Genomic DNA, 19,785 nt, shown 5'->3' on the forward strand with positions numbered 1-19,785 from the left:
GGCTATTACAACTATTTCGTGCTGAAAGGCAGCTTACTATTTAGTTACTATTTATAATGTTGCTGGCAACCGTATTATAAAAGCAATAAGGTACTCGAGGCAGTACTGTATCGTCAATAATGTACTGTGCAAGGGTTTGCCGGCCCTCCGCATCGCGTCGGGCCTAACAACACCCTTGAACAGTACATTATTGACGATACAGTACTGCCTCGAGTACCTTATTGCTTAATTATTATAGGAGTTTTACCTCGAAAAATCAGTCATCGAGCTCAGTGTGTGGAAGCGTGTGTGTTTGTCCGTGTGTGTGTGTGTGTGTGTGTGTCTGTTTGTGTATGTGTGTGTGTGTCTGAGAGAAAGAAAGAGAGAGAGAGAACTTTGAAAATCCCAGCTTTGAATATTCTCTCCATATTTTCATATGAAATCACATTGTAGTGATTCATTGTTGAGTTTGGTATTCACAGTATAGCATTTTGTCAGGGATCATTTTCCTATTGATGCTAATTTATTTCATGTGTTAGGTACTCTGAGCGTCCCGGAACGACCACGTTAACCCATGGACCCTCTCCAGCAGGGATTGAGGGGATCACAGAACACCCTAAAGAGTTACATATGTGTGAGCAGTAGGTTTTTATTATCAGAAGTACTAACATAACACACACACACCATGGTAAAAGAAGACGTGATAGTAAATGTTGTTCACTTTCCATCATTTTTGTCACATATTTGATGTTACTGCAAGTCCACAGAGCAAATTCAGGTGTTGTTACGAATAAACTGCCAGCAAAAAAACCCCACCTATTTTTACACAATTTGCATGATCATATACACTGTAAAATCTAAAAATCTTTGTGGTATTTGTGGTGAATGTTTGAATGTGTGTGTGTCTGGTTGTTTTTGTGTGTGTCTGTATGTGTGTATTGTGGCTTTTGAACCACTGAATACAATTATTTCCTTATTGTACCCTTTGTGTTTATCTGATCAAAATAGATAAAAGGTCAAACTGTTGTTGTGGTCCTTGAGCATGGTAGAACTTGGATACTATTATTGCTTTCATTAACTGTTTGCTTCCTGTTTTTGATGACCGCATTTTAAAGAATTTCCTCAATTAAGAAGGAGTTGTTAATGGATAACAACTGGCTGACGGGTTTAAATATAAGTCTGAAAGCTTCTAAGCCATAAGACACTTCAACACTTCTTCATGGAAACACAAATCTCTCACACCTATTAAAAGAAGCAGACCATGTCAAGGTAGGAGGGAAATGACTTCCATTATGTCCATGCAGAGACAATCTATGTTTTAATTCCATTTTAATGTACAAGGCTCTCCAGAGTAAAAACGAAATAAACAACGACAACAACATACTGAAGTAGACAGTTCTAAGTGCTTATTTATAGTTATTATAGGAGTTTTACCTGGACAAATCAGTCATCAATCTCAGTGTGTGCGTATTTGTGTGTGTGTGTGTTTGATGTGTTTGTGTGTGTGTGTCTGTTTGTTTGTGTGTGTGTGTGTGTGTGTGTGTGAGTGAGAAAAAGAGAGAGAGAGAGAGAGAGAGCACTTTGAAAAAACCCAGCTTTGTAAGGGCAAATGTTACACCCAGGACGCTGCGCTCGTCTAGTGAGCGTCGTTTGGCACTGCCGTCTGTGCAAGCATGGCAATCCAGACTATTCTCATTTGTAGTTCCACGTTGGTGGAACGAACTGCCTAGTACTACCAGAGCAGGGGCGTCCCTCTCTACCTTCAAGAAGCTTTTGAAGACCCAACTCAGAGAGCACCTCCCTTCCTAACTGGCACCTCACTAGCCAGGGGCGGAGATCCCATTTCATTGTAGGGGGGGACAATACATGGTAACATTTTGGAGAGTAATTCCGGGGGGGGGGGGGGGGGGGGGGGGACATGAAAAAGTTGCTTTCACGAGAGCTAGCATCACTTAGCTGCTAAATACCGAATTCTCAATAACATTTACAAACAGAAATTCAAAGTCATTTTTAAATCCTCTAAATGGCATTAAATGTACTAACACAAAATATCTACTCACAGACAAATAGTGTCCAAAGTTCAAGGGAGCTTGATGCTCAAAATAAGTTCTAAAACAGTTCAATTTGACCTATCAATAAGCCCCGCCACCAATATTTACTGTTCCTAACTCGGACACGTTATCAGAGCTGACTAGAGTTTACAATGGCAGCTATCAGTGTCAAAACGATATCCCAAGAGGCTCTAGAAAACTTTTGGAGACAAAAGAACCTGATTTCGTCTAGAAGCCATCAAAAGGGCCTTAATACTGCAATGGAGGGATATGCATAACATTTAAAACTAGACATGGTGGATAACAAGCTTACATTTGAGGCGAGAATTTACAGATTACACAATACAAGAGGGAGAAGCCTCATCTCACAGTCATCACGATTGCAGATAAATATATCCAATACCAGCATTGTTCATGCACCGCAGGGAAAGATTACATTAATTTACCTTCAGTTAATTTAACTAATCTGGAGAGGCACTGAGATGTACCTTTGTTAACTAGCATTAACCTGCCCCTGACAGGACAGTGTCCTAACTGTCTAGCTAGCTATCGTAACGGTGTTAATTACCGGCATGCCTGTGTTATCAGCAAACGTTCACGTTGTCATGTCAATCCATTATTAAACTTATGTATACTTGTGCATATCGATTGGAACTTCGTAAAAGGAGTTTAGAAAAAACTCCTTCATTACATGTTCTTGACTGCGTCAGTGGGAGAGAGGAGGAAACAGTCTCACTGTCTGACCGTGTACTTGGCTAATTGACTGAAACACGGAGCTGCCGGTAGCCCCGCCCGTTGGAAACGTCCCCCCCGGGATCTCCGCCTATGTCACTAGCGCTTAACTTGCACTTCAGCAGTTACATTCCTGCACTTCTTTTTCCCTTCTAGGTTGTTTTTTTCTAATTCTCATGTAAAGTAGTATTTATTGTTACACCATGTGTTTTATTGCTCCTAGCTTGACTGTTCTCTCCCTTGTACATCGCTTTGGACAAAAGCGTCTGCTAAATGACTAAATGTAAATGTAAAATGTAAATATTCTCTCCACACTTCCATGACATTACGTGTAGTAAATAGTTGTTGAGTTTTGTATTCACAGTATAGCACTTTGCCAGGGATAATTTTCCTATGGATAATAGTTTAATAACATAGTAATTTATTTGGTGTTTTTTCTTTTTGTTTAGTTCTGTTGTTACATACAGAGTGCTGTAAAACTAGTGTGGTGAATGACAATACCTATTCTAGGCTACTCAATCTTCATGTCTGTGGCACAGATTTCAATTATGAGGCCATCAGATATTGAACCGTATGTGAAAGAAAGAGAGGGAGAGACTGATTTACATTCCAGAGAATATTTATCATGCGATGACTGCTAAAAGATGTATATTTTTTTCTAACCAGAATGGGGACACTTTTCCTGATTATCTTCCTTGGTGTGTCAGGATTCACAGTTATGGCGCTACCTCAAGGTAAACAATGACAAACTGTGATTGCTTATTTGTTAAACTGTGATATGGTTATCACACTGTCTGTCACGATAACAAACAAATCATTGTTTTATCAAATGTGTGTGACTGGTATAGTAAAATTATTGCAAAGTTGCAAAAAATATATATGTTTGAGGAACCTTAAGATCTGTCAAGCTCAATGTCATGTCAAGTTTAAGTTCCCCCTTCAGCTCTCCAGATAGTCATGCTGTCTTGAGTCTCTCTTAGGCTGCGTTTATATTGCCTGCGAAAAGGGACCCAATTCCGATGTTTTGCCCACATGTGGCACAGACCGAAGATATATTATGTATAAACAGGAAGAAAGCACATGGAATCAGATATTCTTAGTTCCGTTTCGGGTGTCAATCATGTGGAAATGAATCAGATATTAATTGAATACCTGCCAGTGCGACTGTCAGATCGGAAATAGACAGATCGGTTATTCCCTGTCATGACGTGTAACGTTACTTTCACAAGCAATAAGGCTCTCCTCTTCTTCTCTGCCTTAAAATAGGACCAATATTTTGCAGACCTCTGTAGACGATTATTAATTAGTTTGAATCCATTGCTGTGCCAGCTGGTTGTTTACTTTCGTTTCAGTAACCAAACTTGTACGAATGTGTTAAGGAAGTGTAAACACAGGAATCGGATATGGGTCAGTTTTAAAAGTAGATGCAAATAGGTGGTAAAAAAAAAATTGGATCTAGGCAGTGAATCAGAAATGGGTATCAAGACCTTATAGAAACAGACCCAACAGGCACAGCAGCAGTAACAATCATCAGACTCATTGTTTCTGTCACTTATCTATCCTGTTAGTGATTAATGGCACATAATAAAAGAGGGCAATGTTAAATTATACCTAGTATTTATTATTTCATGTAATGCACATTTAAAGCAGCGCTCTAACTGCCTAATAGGCATGCAGAAACCTCACTGTTATGCCCACTGCAGCATTCCCCTGAAGTAAAACACACCATGAAAATTAATGAGAAGATGATATCGGTACAATTTGCTTATAAAAACATGCTTAAATAATTATAACATGGCAAAATGCTGAATTTCTTACACATATATTAACAAAGAAAACTAAATAAGATACGCGTTGTTGTTCAAGTCATATTGATGTGAAAAATATTTCTTTACAGCTAGAAATTTAGCATTGTATGGAAAGGCCACCCAGTCAGACTTGAATGGAAACCCCTGGGCTGGGCACAGTCTTGCCCAAAATGCCATAGATGGAAATCGTGACTCACATTTTCATCATGGATCTTGCACTCATACTGGTGCACAGACTAAACCCTGGTGGAGGGTTGATCTACTGAGGCAGTACACTATTACTTCAGTGGTCATCACCAACAGAGGAGACTGCTGCGCTGACAACATCAACGGAGCTGAGATTCGTATTGGCAGCTCCCTGCTGGACAATGGCAATCACAATCCACTGTAAGATTCTCATTTTCTCTAGTTGTTAACTGATTGAAAGTCATTGGGTTGAAAGGTTATTTCAGAATTTCTAATGCATAGGCCCACAGTCAATTTCAAAGAGCAGCTGCAAATGTAAAAACAGTTTATTATCTTATCGTATACTGACAAAAGAAAGTGATAATGAATATTGTTTACTCTTCCGCCTCCTTCCCCTGATATCACTGTATTGCAGTAGGTGGTTTGTAGAGTGAATATGTCTAAAAGAACCGCTTCACTGAGGCAACAGTTTACAATGTAGCCTAAACACTTGACCCGAACTACATGTTCATTTTGTAACATGTTGCAATGTTATGGAAGGAGTACTCTGTATTCAGGAATGAATCAACTAAATAATGAATTAAGTAAATAAATAAGTAGAGATATTCTGTCCTGGCATGCTTGCCAAAGTGATTAATCATGATAAGGCAAACTCAGACAAGGTAATTGTTTTCATGTAATGACACTGAATATTTGAAATGTGTACACAAAACACCATAACTCTTAACTTTACTTTCAGGGCAGAGGCTATATCCTCTATCCCAGCTGGGAGAACCCTCATCTTCAGCTGGGATACAGGGATGGAGGGCCGCTATGTTAATGTTTTTTTGCCTGGAAACGACAAGATTTTGACACTTTGTGAGGTGGAGGTGTATGGCTATCCAGCACCAAATGGTAAGCATTGTCCTTGTAAATATAGCACACATATCACAACAAACATGAAACATTGTATTTCATTTAGAATAAAAGCGTGTAAAAATGTAGCAATATTGAAACAACTTTGCACATGTCTTTGTCAACAGACTGAAAACCTTAATGTAAAATATAGACATTATTTTTCAGTATCCCCTGTTACGACCCTGGCGGGTCTAGGCCCCGCCCCATGAGATTTGCATGCCTGTTGTATGCCTGCTGTATGCCTTTGTAGCCCAGCCAATCACCCACACACCTGGATCCAAATGCCTGTTGTAACGACAGATAGAGAACAGGCATGCAAATCTCATGGGGCGGGGCCTAGACCCGCCAGGGTCGTAACATCCCCCCCCTTAAGACAGAAGCCCACCTAAGTGGGATTCTGCACCATCCAAAACCCCCATTTACCTAAACCATCCTATTCACCTATTCACCTATTCACCTATTCACCTATTCACTCACATGCTCACCATTCATCCAGCTCACCTATTCACCTATTCACCTATTCACCTATTCACCTTTTCACTCACATGCTCACCATTCATCCAGCTCACCAGTCACACAACCTATTTTCCCCTCAGCAATCCCGGCGGGCCTGGAAAAGCAGTCTAAGAGGGACAGGGGAGGAGACCGGAGAGGAGATAAAATAGTTAAGCAGGCAAGCAATAACACCACACAACTTATCCCCACATCTGGAGCGTGGGACAACGCATTAGTCCCTGCCAAATGGACCTCTTTCCTATGAGGTGTAAAACCACTGTGGACCAGTTTAGTCAGGCCATTCTCAAATAAATACTGGGCCTCGCCCTCCAGAACTTTATTTTTCTGGGTCAGTAGCTGCTTTTTCAGATCCTCAATCTGAGTGTCTTTCTCTGATATCTGGATGTTAAGCTCTTTTACAAGGCGGTCATAGTCTGCCAACTCCATGTCCATGAGAGAGCTCTGCTGAGCATCCTTGCAAAGCTGCTCGAGCTCCTGTGCATTCTGCTGGAGATGCTGCTCCTGTTGGCACGGCTGATCCTGGAGTTCCACTAGCTTTTCCCTATGTTGCTCAATTATTTTCCCCGATTCCCCTTCTTTTTCATTCATCTGAGATTGAAAGAGTTCCTTTTTATGTTCCAGCTCATGCTGTACCTGATCTTCTCCAGACGCACAGCTCACTAAGCGTGTCTTGCCTTTTTCCTCTTTATTCTCTGTTAGCTGTGTCATTAGATGGGAATTGTGTGCCTGTACTACACTCACCATTTGAGTCAACTCCTTAACTCTCTCTGAATTTTTGAGGAGTACAGTCACCATACACTCATTCTCATTCTTTACTTTGTCAGCCATCTCTTGGGCATTTTCCAGCTTTTCCTGCAATAACCATTTGTCATCTTCTAAGATTCTTACTTTCTCATTGAGGCTAATGGTTTCTTGTCCAGTCATATTCACCAACTCATTTAGTTCACACAGAGTTTTGTCCCTTTCCTTCAATTCAGCCTCATGATCTATCTGCAGTTGTTGGAACCGCTCAGAGACACTTGCTTTCTCTTCCTGTATTGCCTTAATCCTTTCCTGTTGTTCCCCCACCTCCGTTTTTTTCCCGTCCATCTGTGCCGTCAAAGAATTGTTCAAGCGCCATGCCCGGTCGAGCTGAAGTTGCAATTTATTCTCACGACTTTTTGCTTCCTGCTCCCTGGCTGACAACTTCTCACATGCTTCTGCAATTCGAGCACGCAGCTCTTGGTTTTCCACAGTTAATTTCTCATTCACAATCTTCATTTCAGACAGATCCCTCTGTACGGCCTTTACCTCAGACACACCCTCATCACGATTTCCCTTACCGATCTCTCCCAACGAATGAGATCGTCCTCCGTCACCTTGCCTTGGGCAACTAATCTTAACTGCTCTTTTTGCAACAGATAATCCTGTTCGACCTTTCTTTGCCTAAATCTCAGTTTTACAATGTCAAATAGACGATCTTCCTCTCTCTCCAATGCGTCCCACTCAGCTTCCATATTTTTTCCCAGCTGCCTCCCGTTCTCCAATTCCGCCTGCATTTTCAGAAGCTTCTTATGCTGCTCACAATCTAACATGCTCACCCACCCCATCTTGAACCGGCCCCAAATTTTCCGATCGTCGGAATTAATTGAATCGCCCTGACGCGATTGTGTACACCAGCAAATCACGCACAGGTGTAAACCCACCCCCTCACAAAAACCCACTAGACTAGAGCTTCCCCGATCTATCTCCAACACACAGTCCTCGCTATTTCCAGTGGCTATTTCTTCAGTGTGTCCACCTGCAATTGAGCTGATAAGCAACTCCAGCGCGTCCGACACACCCACGAAAAACAACAAACCCGGCCAAAACAACAAACAGCGTTAAGCGCTCTTAACCTGCGCAGGGGTTTGCGTTTGCTCAGTAGGTACTCACCTACTATCACCACCCAGTTACCAACACCTGTACCCAATTTAACTGATATGCACCGTCGGTCTCTCTCCCAACGAGAGCCCACAGCTGCAGTCACTCTTAAAAATGACTTTCCTCCTCCACGGCAACCCAACGAAAACAACAAAAGTTTAACCTTACAAATTTCCGCGTGCGTCTCCCCCAATTTACAATCCCCTTGCTGCTACACCGGCAGTTGTGCCCGTCAGTATCAAAGGCCAATATCCCGATCTATACAATCAATACAGCTTTACCACCACAATTCCCCAATGAGTGGATGTAAAAGTTGTCTTACCAGATTCCCGGAAAAAATCTCGGCGAGCCCCCACGTGTTACGAACCAGCTCAAGGCACGGAACAAGAAGGGGAGGCCACGCAGAATTTAGGATTTTATTATAATAATAATATATTTATTAATGATATACAAGTATAGTTATCTAATAATTATAGCAAACGTGTGGTGAAGATCAGTGTTGTGAAGAGAACCAAAAGATGTACTGTAAAGTCAATTAACTGGTAATATAAACAAACGACGACGATAATCCAAAACCTACGACAATCCCAAATCCAATTCACTATCCAAATCCAACGATAACCAAAATCCAACGACCAATCCAACGCTCTCCCGACTTCCATCTGAGCAGGGCTTTTGTAGCCCAGCCAATCACCCACAAACCTGGATCCAATTGCCTGTTGTAACGACAGATAGAGAACAGGCATGCAAATCTCATGGGGCGGGGCCTAGACCCGCCAGGGTCGTAACACCCCACACTCGATCAGATTTTTCGGTAAATAAAATGGAAGACGAATCTAAGTACATTTCTTGTTTAAGATCAAAAGGCATTTTACTTCCTGTTAACTAAACACATACAGTATACTTTTCAGCTCATGTTCAAAGCTGTCCAGAAAACAAGCAAAGCTAATCTCATGTGATTCAAATATAGGTAGTAGATGACAGATGAGGAACCTGGTTGAAAACAATTGAATTGCCAAAAAACATAATCAACCACTTCAGACAGGACATTGGCCCTCATTCTCGAACATTTTCTGAAGTTTCTTCTGAAATGTTTCTTACGGGCTTCGGAAAAACAACGTAAGCAAAAGACATCCGCCAAATTCATGCACGCTTGAAAATGTGGTCCTACGCAGCAGAAGTTTTCTGGGCTGTGCTCCCCCGGAAGAGTTTTCTTAAATTGAAAGCGCGTTCTCGTGCTCCTGAATTTGCATACATACACGCCCTGCCAGCTCCTTATAAGCAGTCGGAATCGACCGAATCTACACGAAAGCAACTCGTAAACGAGTCATGTCAAAGCGGAAAGCGATCACCCTCAAGTAAACGCAGATCTAACTTCAACTATATATGTCTATGACTTGAACGGTGCAGAGATGGACTGTTGCAGGATGTAGATGTGTCCATTCTATTCCACTATAGCTATATCAACGTAATTGAGTTTAGTGCTTATTTATTTATTCACTTACATTTGCAGTGTTCGTGTACATTACATTTAGTCATTTAGCAGACACTTTTGTCCAAAGCGACGTACAAGGGATAGAACAGTCAAGCTACGAGCAATAGAGACCTAGTGTAACAATAAATACTACTTTACATAAGAAATAGAAAAACGAAATAGGAAATAAAAACGAAGTGCAGGAATGTAACTGCTATAAGTGCAAGTTAAGCACTAGTCGAAGTGCCAGTTAGGAAGGGAGGTGCTCTCTGAAGAGTTGGGTCTTCAAAAGCTTCTTAAAGGTAGAGAGGGACGCGCCTGCTCTGGTAGTGCTAGGCAGTTCGTTCCACCAACGTGGAACTACTTGAAAATTCTGGATTGCCGTACTTGCACAGACGGCAGTGCCAAACGACGCTCACTAGACGAGCGCAGCATTCCGGTGTAGTGCTTTTATTTATTTTATGACATCACAGTGCCTCGTAGAATCATGACTATAGGCCTACATGTGAAACGTAATTGTTAATGATACTTTAATCCGAGGATCTGTAGAGTTGATGTGAACGCAATCACCAACGATTTCTCACAAATTCATTAACACGGAGAGTTTTCTTAAATGCGATTCCCCAAAAAACCACAAGATGGCCCACGGGGCCATCTTGTGGTTTTTTAAGGAATCGCATTTGAGAAAACTCTGGCCGAGTTACGACTGCTATTTCGAGTTCGGAAAGTCTTCTGAAGTTCAGAGCAAATCCCAGATGAGAAAACTTTCATGAATGCCAAATGTTGTCCTGTGAAAGACCGCTCGCGCCGGCCATCTCACCATGTGGGATGTAGCCTGGTAGAATGGGGTTGCAGGCAGGAACACACGACGCAGGAGACAGTGGCTTCCATAAAAATAGCTATATTTATTTACAGTGGGGTTTTTGTAAAACCCCAAAACATACAAACACAAACTGAACACACTAAAGCCTATACTAGACCAGGTACACCTCTGAGCATTCAGGTTTTGTCTAGTACCTGGTCCAAGCTCCATCCAGCATGTTCAGTCTGTCCTTCTTCTCCATGAAACAATGAGGTGAACCTTAAGTAAGGCCACCTGGGTCCAATTAAAAGGTAATTGGACCCCTCCACAGGGGTGGGGGAATCCGGACCCAACCATTTAGGTAGGGGAGTCCAGTGCTTCTTCCCTCCTGGACCACAGTGAGAAGGGGGAGGGACTTCACCTTTTCACATTTCCCTCCCCTTCTGGAGTCTCGCCACCCAGTGGCGGGACAAGTCGGCCACCCCGTTCTGGCTCCACCTGCTGCTCCAGCTCCTGCTGCAGCTCCAGCTGAGCCGCTGGTAGGCCCTCTCCTGCCAGTGTCGGTCGCCGTTTCCTTGCCTTGCTTCCCCCCAGTATCTCCGTCAGCGTACCATCCCACCGCTGCCACCAAATGTGAAAGACCGCTCGCGCCGGCCATCTCACCATGTGGGATGTAGCCTGGTAGAATGGGGTTGCAGGCAGGAACACACGACGCAGGAGACAGTGGCTTCCATAAAAATAGCTATATTTATTTACAGTGGGGTTTTTGTAAAACCCCAAAACATACAAACACAAACTGAACACACTAAAGCCTATACTAGACCAGGTACACCTCTGAGCATTCAGGTTTTGTCTAGTACCTGGTCCAAGCTCCATCCAGCATGTTCAGTCTGTCCTTCTTCTCCATGAAACAATGAGGTGAACCTTAAGTAAGGCCACCTGGGTCCAATTAAAAGGTAATTGGACCCCTCCACAGGGGTGGGGGAATCCGGACCCAACCATTTAGGTAGGGGAGTCCAGTGCTTCTTCCCTCCTGGACCACAGTGAGAAGGGGGAGGGACTTCACCTTTTCACATGTCCTAAATCCAATTCCTCTTAAATTCCTCTTAAATTCCTCTTAAATTCTTCTTAACTGCGTTCGAGAATGAGGCCCATTGGCCCTCATTCTCGAACATTTTCTGAAGTTTCTTCTGAAATGTTTCTTACGGGCTTCGGAAAAACAACGTAAGCAAAAGACATCCGCCAAATTCATGCACGCTTGAAAATGTGGTCCTACGCAGCAGAAGTTTTCTGGGCTGTGATCCCCCGGAAGAGTTTTCTTAAATTGAAAGCGCGTTCTCGTGCTCCTGAATTTGCATACATACACGCCCTGCCAGCTCCTTATAAGGGCACGCAACCGTAGTGACGTGTGCAGTCGGAATCGACCGAATCTACACGAAAGCAACTCGTAAACGAGTCATGTCAAAGCGGAAAGCGATCACCCTCGAGTAAACGCAGATCTAACTTCAACTATATATGTCTATGACTTGAACGGTGCAGAGATGGACTGTTGCAGGATGTAGATGTGTCCATTCTATTCCACTATAGCTATATCAACGTAATTGAGTTTAGTGCTTATTTATTTATTCACTTACATTTGCAGTGTTCGTGTACATTACATTTAGTCATTTAGCAGACACTTTTGTCCAAAGCGACGTACAAGGGATAGAACAGTCAAGCTACGAGCAATAGAGACCTAGTGTAACAATAAATACTACTTTACAAAAACGAAATAGGAAATAAAAACGAAGTGCAGGAATGTAACTGCTATAAGTGCAAGTTAAGCACTAGTCGAAGTGCCAGTTAGGAAGGGAGGTGCTCTCTGAAGAGTTGGGTCTTCAAAAGCTTCTTAAAGGTAGAGAGGGACGTGCCTGCTCTGGTAGTGCTAGGCAGTTCGTTCCACCAACGTGGAACTCCTTGAAAATTCTGGATTGCCGTACTTGCACAGACGGCAGTGCCAAACGACGCTCACTAGACGAGCGCAGCATTCCGGTGTAGTGCTTTTATTTATTTTATGACATCACAGTGCCTCGTAGAATCATGACTATAGGCCTACATGTGAAACGTAATTGTTAATGATACTTTAATCCGAGGATCTGTAGAGTTGATGTGAACGCAATCACCAACGATTTCTCACAAATTCATTAACACGGAGAGTTTTCTTAAATGCGATTCCCCAAAAAACCACAAGATGGCCCACGGGGCCATCTTGTGGTTTTTTAAGGAATCGCATTTGAGAAAACTCTGGCCGAGTTACGACTGCTATTTCGAGTTCGGAAAGTCTTCTGAAGTTCAGAGCAAATCCCAGATGAGAAAACTTTCATGAATGCCAAATGTTGTCCTAAATCCAATTCCTCTTAAATTCCTCTTAAATTCCTCTTAAATTCTTCTTAACTGCGTTCGAGAATGAGGCCCATTGTTCTTAAGTGTACATGATTGTTAAACTAGTTGCTCATTTGTCATTGTTCTTTCATTGTTTCCATGCAGGTGAGAATGTGGCTTTAAGAGGGAAAGCAACTCAGTCAGACCTTTATGGAAATGGATTTGCATACAATGCCATTGATGGGAATCGTGACGGATCATGGGGGCATGGTTCCTGTACTCACACAAAAGCTCATGTCAACCCTTGGTGGAGAGTGGATTTGCTCCAGAAATATAAAGTCTTCTCTGTGATAATCACCAACACTGTGGATAGTGTTCCCAGTAGACTGAATGGAGCTGAAATCAGAATTGGAGATTCTTTGGGCAACAATGGCATCAACAACCCCAGGTAAAAAATGGTATCAATTTCTGGCTATAATCTAACACCAACACCATGTTGACACCAAAGTAGCTCTGAGTTGACATGCTGTTCTTCGTATTGTTGTCGTTGGCATGCATACTTTTTCTAATAACTGCACCCTCTGACATCTGTTACTCTCTACAAAGGACTAGACAAGACTAGACTATTTGGAATACTTACTAAAACAATGACAGGATGGTATAGTTTATGCTGAAGGACCCTTTATTAGTGCGAGTTATTTTAAACTATATCCTTTTCAGGTGTGCCGTAATCTCCTCTATTCCTGCTGGGTTTTCCAAGACCTTTGAGTGTTATGGGATGGAGGGACGCTATATTACCGTGGTGATTCCTGGACGTGCAGAGTACCTGACGCTCTGTGAGGTGGAGGTATATGGATCACCGCTGGACTAAAGCCCAGGGAAACAGCACAGGAGGAGACAAGCCATCTGTACACCAATATTCCTGTAGCTGTTTATTTTGGCCTCACATTTTATATCTCTCTGTTTATGATATTCCTCAGCAATGTTTGGGTGTCTGATTAACAAAGTGAAGGTTATGCCTATCTCTATCTGTCTCTCTCTGTCTCTCGCTCTCCTACCTGTAGGTACATAGTCAAAGTGTAATGATAAATAATAATATCCATAATAATGATAAATAATGATTTCCATTTCTCCAGGGAGTGCTGGATATTTCATAATGAATTATTGGGCTCTGTTGTGTGATTAAATCAATCCAATTAAAGAATGAAAATGCACTCCTGTGTGGTTTTGAGTTCACATTCTACAAATACACATGAATGGTTCATTTCACAAGCTTGAGTGGAGCAGTTCCCTACTGCTCAGAGGTGACTTCATCTCTTGAAACAGTAACAGGACGCAGTCCAGATGTAGCAATGTGCTTTAAGAGCTTTTGTACATGTCAGCTTACACATCATTTTTCTCTGTCTTGGTCTCAGAGCAGCTTCACAAGTGACTACATGCTGATGTGCCCATTTACCTCTCTTCGACATGACTGTCAGCTCAGCAGATATTCAAGGAGATAAGCCAAAGGAGAGTGGGTCAGAGGTCAAATTAATGTCAACACACTGCTTGGGATTTTTACAGCCAGAACCCTAACTCCTGAACCTACCTGAAAATGTATTTTGTCTTGCTCACCTTGACCCTTGGGTTGATCTACTGAATTGGTTAATCTACTGTCAACTTTCACTAGACAGAAGACTGGTATAGAGAAATATTGCAGCAGACATTCAGAAGTTAAGTAGGCTTCACAATGATTTTACAATGGCTTCTTTTAATGACATTGGCCTCCATCTGTCTAATAAGGAGAAGCACAGAGCTGGTGTCTGAAAAGCAGCCAAGAGTTGCTGTCTTGATGGCAAGTCAGCCTTCACTGATGTCACTCTTCACTGTTAACTTAGACAGCTACTATTGTCAGCTCCCCGGTGGATTATGACCACTTCAATTTATTGTCAACATCAGTTTCATATAATCACTATACCACAGTAGTCATAACAGATTTGGAAATAAAGCCACATACTGTCTTTATAACATGAGTATTAAGCATTTGCCTCAAATAAAGTGGTTTCTGTTTTGTGTATATCCATTAGAGCACAGTGACTACTTTCGTTGCACCGGGACACTCTCTCACCTACAGATGAAGTACTGGAGATGAGACAATGAAGTAATAATCGCATGTTAATGCATAACACAACTAGGCTTTTTACGCCTATGGCTATCCCCCATTTAATTCTATGGTTATTCCCTCACTTTTGTCTAATTAAGAAAAAAAAACACTATTCTGTGATCCAAATTGAAATTCTGAGGCTATACTCTTGGCTGGTGTCCAAGTTGTAAACTATATAGCTGGAGGGCTTGGCATTCACATACTTAATAAATACCCCACACTGAACCCTGCACAGAGTTGCCAGCCTCATTCTGAGAACAAACCTTGACACACTTTGACAAAGACCTGCAGATGTGTGTGACGCTTCCCTTGCCGGAGTTCTTAGTTCTCAGTAATTGAAATGCCGAAGACACACTGTCTGTGGTGTGTGTTTCTTTACTCCTGGGATACATGTGTTAAGGCACAAACAACGGAGCTCTGTTGAGGGCTATTTGAAAGCAAACACTTTATTGGTCAGAAGAGACAGGCTCTGGCAGGCTGAGCCTCAGGGAGTGTATGGACCCTGCCTCACGCATCTTAAAACCAGCCTTACCACATCCATACCCTTATACACACACACACACATACACACACAGGAGCCATATGCTCTGTTGACAGCCTGAACAAGACAACAATAGAGATATCACACTATAAGGTAGGTTTTATGTCTTCCTCTGGTAGTTATAGCATCTTGATTAGCTATTAGCTTAGAGGAAAACAAAGAAATGGGTATGGTACAGTTTTTTGCTATCTTCTTTGTTCATACCAGCTTGAATGCAAAGGATATTTGAATGTATTTGCTGTATCCTTGCTCCTGGAATCCACATTTATTTCAGTGCTTTCAGTGATCATTTATATTTGCTTCTAATAATGACACTTAGGCACTGTATAAAAAGCATTACTGTTTCATGTTAAGTGAGATAATTATTGTAAAATGATTCATCTTGGCTGCAGTGTGAGAAGACATTGTTCAAATTCTTTAAAACAAATCTGTGCACCCATAATAGTGGTTTGATTCTTCTCCTAGAATGAAGGTATTGTGTCTGCTCCTTCTGATGCTTCTTGTGGGAGATTCTATGTTGCTGAAGCCTCTGCATTAGGTACAGTTATTGTGTTTATTCAGCTGTTTTGAGGCATTTCTCCAAAGGATGAAGCATTAAAGTCATATATTAGTATAATAGTCATATAATAGCCATGATAAAATATTGAAGTCACTTTGACCCACTTGCCCATGTTTTCAGTGAATGTGGCTATGAGAGGCAAGACGATTCAGTCATCCACATTCAACAGTTCCACTGCTGCCAAGAAGGCCATCGATGGGAACCGAAGCGGGATGCCCCAGGACGGCTCCTGTGCGCAAACAGAGGCTGAGACCAACCCCTGGTGGAGGGTCGACCTGCTGGAGTCATACAGAGTCACAACCGTGACCATCACCTACAGAGAGAACTGCTGTGCTGAGAGGATCAACGGAGCTGAGATCCGCATTGGGAACTCCCTGGAAAACAACGGCAACAGCAACCCAAGGTACCAGCTGATTATATGGAGTCATGAGCATGGTTTCCTCAGAAATGTCTTTTTGTGCGGCTTTTGCACCAATGCGGAATGGTGATGCTTTTAAATCCCATCATAACTGAGACAGGGAAATTGAATCATGACCAAGTGTGTTTAAATATAAACAAATTATAAATGTCTTTTATATGCAAATTGTTGCCATTCTTACCACCCTGAACAGGTGCACGGTTATCTCTTCCATACCAGCAGGGGGAGCCAGCACCTTCCAATGTAATGGGATGGAGGGCCGTTATGTGAATATATTCAGCAGGGGGTACAGGCAGCATCTGACTCTGTGTGAGGTGGAAGTAAATGCCGTGCCTGTTCCTGTCGGCATTGAATCGGAGTCAACAAATATTAAAAAAAAAAACATTGCTTAACTAAGATGACCTAGTTTACATTCCAGTTATATTACATTCTACTCTCTCACAGAAAATGTGGCTTTAAATAAACAGGTGTCTCAGTCATCGCAGTACAACTACTTGGGCAATCATCAGACTCATTGTCTCTGTCACTTATCTATTCTGTGAGTAATGACACATAATAAAAACAGGGCAATGTCGAATTATACTTAGCATTTATTATTTTATGTAATACACATTTAAAGCAGCAGTGAGGAGTTCTGGTCAAACACTAGCAATCTAACTGCCTAACAGGCATGCAGAAACCTCACTGTTATGCCCTTGGGTGGCCCTATGGGGCGAACAACACTCCACCAATCCCCTAAAGTAAAACTCACCAAACCCATGCCATAGGATTTACCAGGTGCACCTCATTGCGCAATCAGATGTGGCACAGCTGGCCAGAGCTACACAGAGGACAGGAGAGGACAAACTGCACATGGAATACTTGTTACTGCTAGCCGGTTAACTCATGTTAACGATGTTGGGCTGTGAAAGCTTTGTTTACGCTTTTGTGCGGTGGTCTGACCCGGACAACAGAACTGCATAGTGCATACCCTAGGCAGCTAGTTTGAATGACAAGTGTGTTTATGTCCTTCACATGACCATACACCATGAAAATGAACTAGAAGATGATACTAGTACAAGTTGCTTATAAAACCATGCTTCAACAAATAGCAGATTGTTGCATGGCAAAATGCTGCATTTTTTCACACAGATTAACAAAGAAAAGAAAATAGGATACGCTGTTCTTGTTCAAGTCATATTGATGTGAAAAATATTTCTTTACAGCTAGAAATTTAGCATTGTATGGAAAGGCCACCCAGTCAGACCTGGTTGAAAACCCCTCATCAGGGTACAGTGATGCCCACAATGCCATAGACGGAAATCGTGACCCACATTTTCATCATGGATCTTGCACTGCTACTGATGCACAGACTTATCCCTGGTGGAGGGTTGATCTACTGAGGCAGTACACTATTACTTCAGTGGCCATCACCAACAGAGGAGACTACGCCCCTGAGGGAATCAACGGAGCTGAGATTCACATTGGCAGCTCCCTGCTGGACAATGGCAATCACAATCCACTGTAAGATTCTCATTTTCTCTAGTTGTTAAGTGATTGAAAGTGACTGAGTAGAAGGTTATTTCAGAATTTCTAATGCATAGGCCCACGGTCAATTTCAATGAGCAGCTGCAATGTAAAAAGAGTTTATTATCTTATCGTACTGACAAAAGAAAGTGATAATGAATATTGTTTACTCTTCCGCCTCCTTCCCCTGATATCACTGTATTGCAGTAGGTGGTTTGTAAAGTGAATATGTCTGAGAGAACCGTTTCACTGAGATAAAACAGAGTTTATTCCTGACCTACTTTTTGTACCCTAAACCTTTCCTCCAAACTATATGTTCATTTTTGACTTCACTTTTAGGGCAGGGTTTTTTTCCTCTATCCCAGCTGGAAGAACCCTCACCTTCAGCTGGGATAAAGGGGTGGAGGGTCGCTATGGTAATGTTTTTTTGCCTGGAAACAACAAGAATTTGACACTTTGTGAGGTGGAGGTGTATGGCTATCCAGCACCAAATGGTAAGCATTGTCCTTGTAAATATAGCACACATATCACAACATACATGAAATATTTAGGTTTTTATTTCATCTGCACATTTCTTTGTCAAGACTGAAAAGCTTTAAAACACTTCAAATTAATGTAAAATATAGACATTGGGCCTCATTCTCGAACGCTGTTAATAAGAATTTAAGAAGGAATTTCTTCTGAACTCCACTTCCGGTGTCTTAGGAACAAATTTGGCATTCATGAAAGTTTTCTCATCTGGGATTTGTTCTGAACTTCAGAAGAATTTCAGAACGCGAAATAGCAGTCGTAAATTGCCCAGAGTTTTCTTAAATGCAATTCCTCAAAAAACCACCAGATGCCCCACGGGACCGCTCCGTGTTAGAAAGGTTAAGGGCTGAATTTGTGAGAAATCGTTGGTGATTGCATTCACATCAACTCTTATCTACAGACATCCTCAGATTTAAATAATTATAATAATAATAATAATATGAATATGAATAATAATAATAAATACGAGAATATTTGTATTATTAACAATTACGTTTCACATTTATAGTCATGATTCTACGAGGCATCGTGATGTCCTAAAATAATTAATAGCACTACACGAATACTGCAAATGTAAGTGAATAAATAAATAAGCACTAAAATCAATCGCATTGATATAGCCATAGTGGAATAGAATGGACACACCTACATCCTGCAACAGTACCTCTACCTCTGAACCGGTGAAGTTAGATCTGAGTTTACTCGACCGGTGCCGCTTTCTGCTTTGACATGACTAGCTTTCGAGTGGCTTTTGCGTGGATTCGGTCGATTCCGACTGCACATGTCACTACGGTTGCGTGCCCTTATAAGGAGCTGGCGGGGCGTGTATGTATGCACTTCGGCTGCGTAAGAACACATTTTCAGGTCTTCATGAATCTGGCGGAGATCTTTTTCTTACGTTGGTTTTCCGAAGTCCGTAAGAAACATTTCAGAAGAAACTTCAGAAAATGTTCGAGAATGAGGACCAATGTTCTTAACTGTACATAATTGTTAGCCTAGTTGCTCATTTGTCATTGTTCTTTCATTGTTTCCATGCAGGTGAGAATGTGGCTTTAAGAGGCAGAGCAACTCAGTCATACCTTCATGCATATGGATTTGCACACAATGCCATTCATGGGAATCGTAATGGCATATTTGTCCATGGTTCCTGTACTCACACAAAAGCTCATCTCAACCCTTGGTGGAGAGTGGATTTGCTCCAAAAATATAAAGTCTTCTCTGTGATAATAACCAACAGGAAGGATGGTACTCCCAGTAGACTGAATGGAGCTGAAATCCGAATTGGATATTCTTTGGACAACAACGGCATCAACACCCCCAGGTACAAATTGGTATCTCAAATTTTGGCTGTATGTGACACCAACACCATGTTGACACCA

The 19,785-nt window shown here is 41.9% G+C and overlaps 2 protein-coding genes across 2 annotated transcripts in view; both read left to right on the plus strand.

The window, feature by feature from the left end:
• LOC116222319 (fucolectin-1-like) overlaps window positions 1-13,922 on the plus strand; it is a 31,049-nt gene extending 17,127 nt beyond the window's left edge. The window contains exons 4-7 of the mRNA XM_031575931.2: window positions 4,876-4,957; window positions 5,496-5,650; window positions 12,874-13,156; window positions 13,429-13,922. Coding sequence (XP_031431791.1) covers window positions 4,876-4,957; window positions 5,496-5,650; window positions 12,874-13,156; window positions 13,429-13,579 — 671 coding nt within the window. The 3' untranslated portion in view covers window positions 13,580-13,922. The remainder of the gene's footprint in view (window positions 1-4,875; window positions 4,958-5,495; window positions 5,651-12,873; window positions 13,157-13,428) is intronic.
• LOC105897628 (fucolectin-6-like) overlaps window positions 1,010-19,785 on the plus strand; it is a 34,597-nt gene continuing 15,821 nt past the window's right edge. The window contains exons 1-4 of the mRNA XM_031575929.2: window positions 1,010-1,248; window positions 3,429-3,496; window positions 4,660-4,829; window positions 17,745-17,872. Of these exons, the coding sequence (XP_031431789.1) occupies window positions 1,241-1,248; window positions 3,429-3,496; window positions 4,660-4,829; window positions 17,745-17,872 (374 nt within the window). The 5' untranslated portion in view covers window positions 1,010-1,240. The remainder of the gene's footprint in view (window positions 1,249-3,428; window positions 3,497-4,659; window positions 4,830-17,744; window positions 17,873-19,785) is intronic.

Source organism: Clupea harengus, chromosome 11, assembly GCF_900700415.2.
Source record: "Clupea harengus chromosome 11, Ch_v2.0.2, whole genome shotgun sequence".
Classification (NCBI taxonomy): domain Eukaryota; kingdom Metazoa; phylum Chordata; class Actinopteri; order Clupeiformes; family Clupeidae; genus Clupea; species Clupea harengus.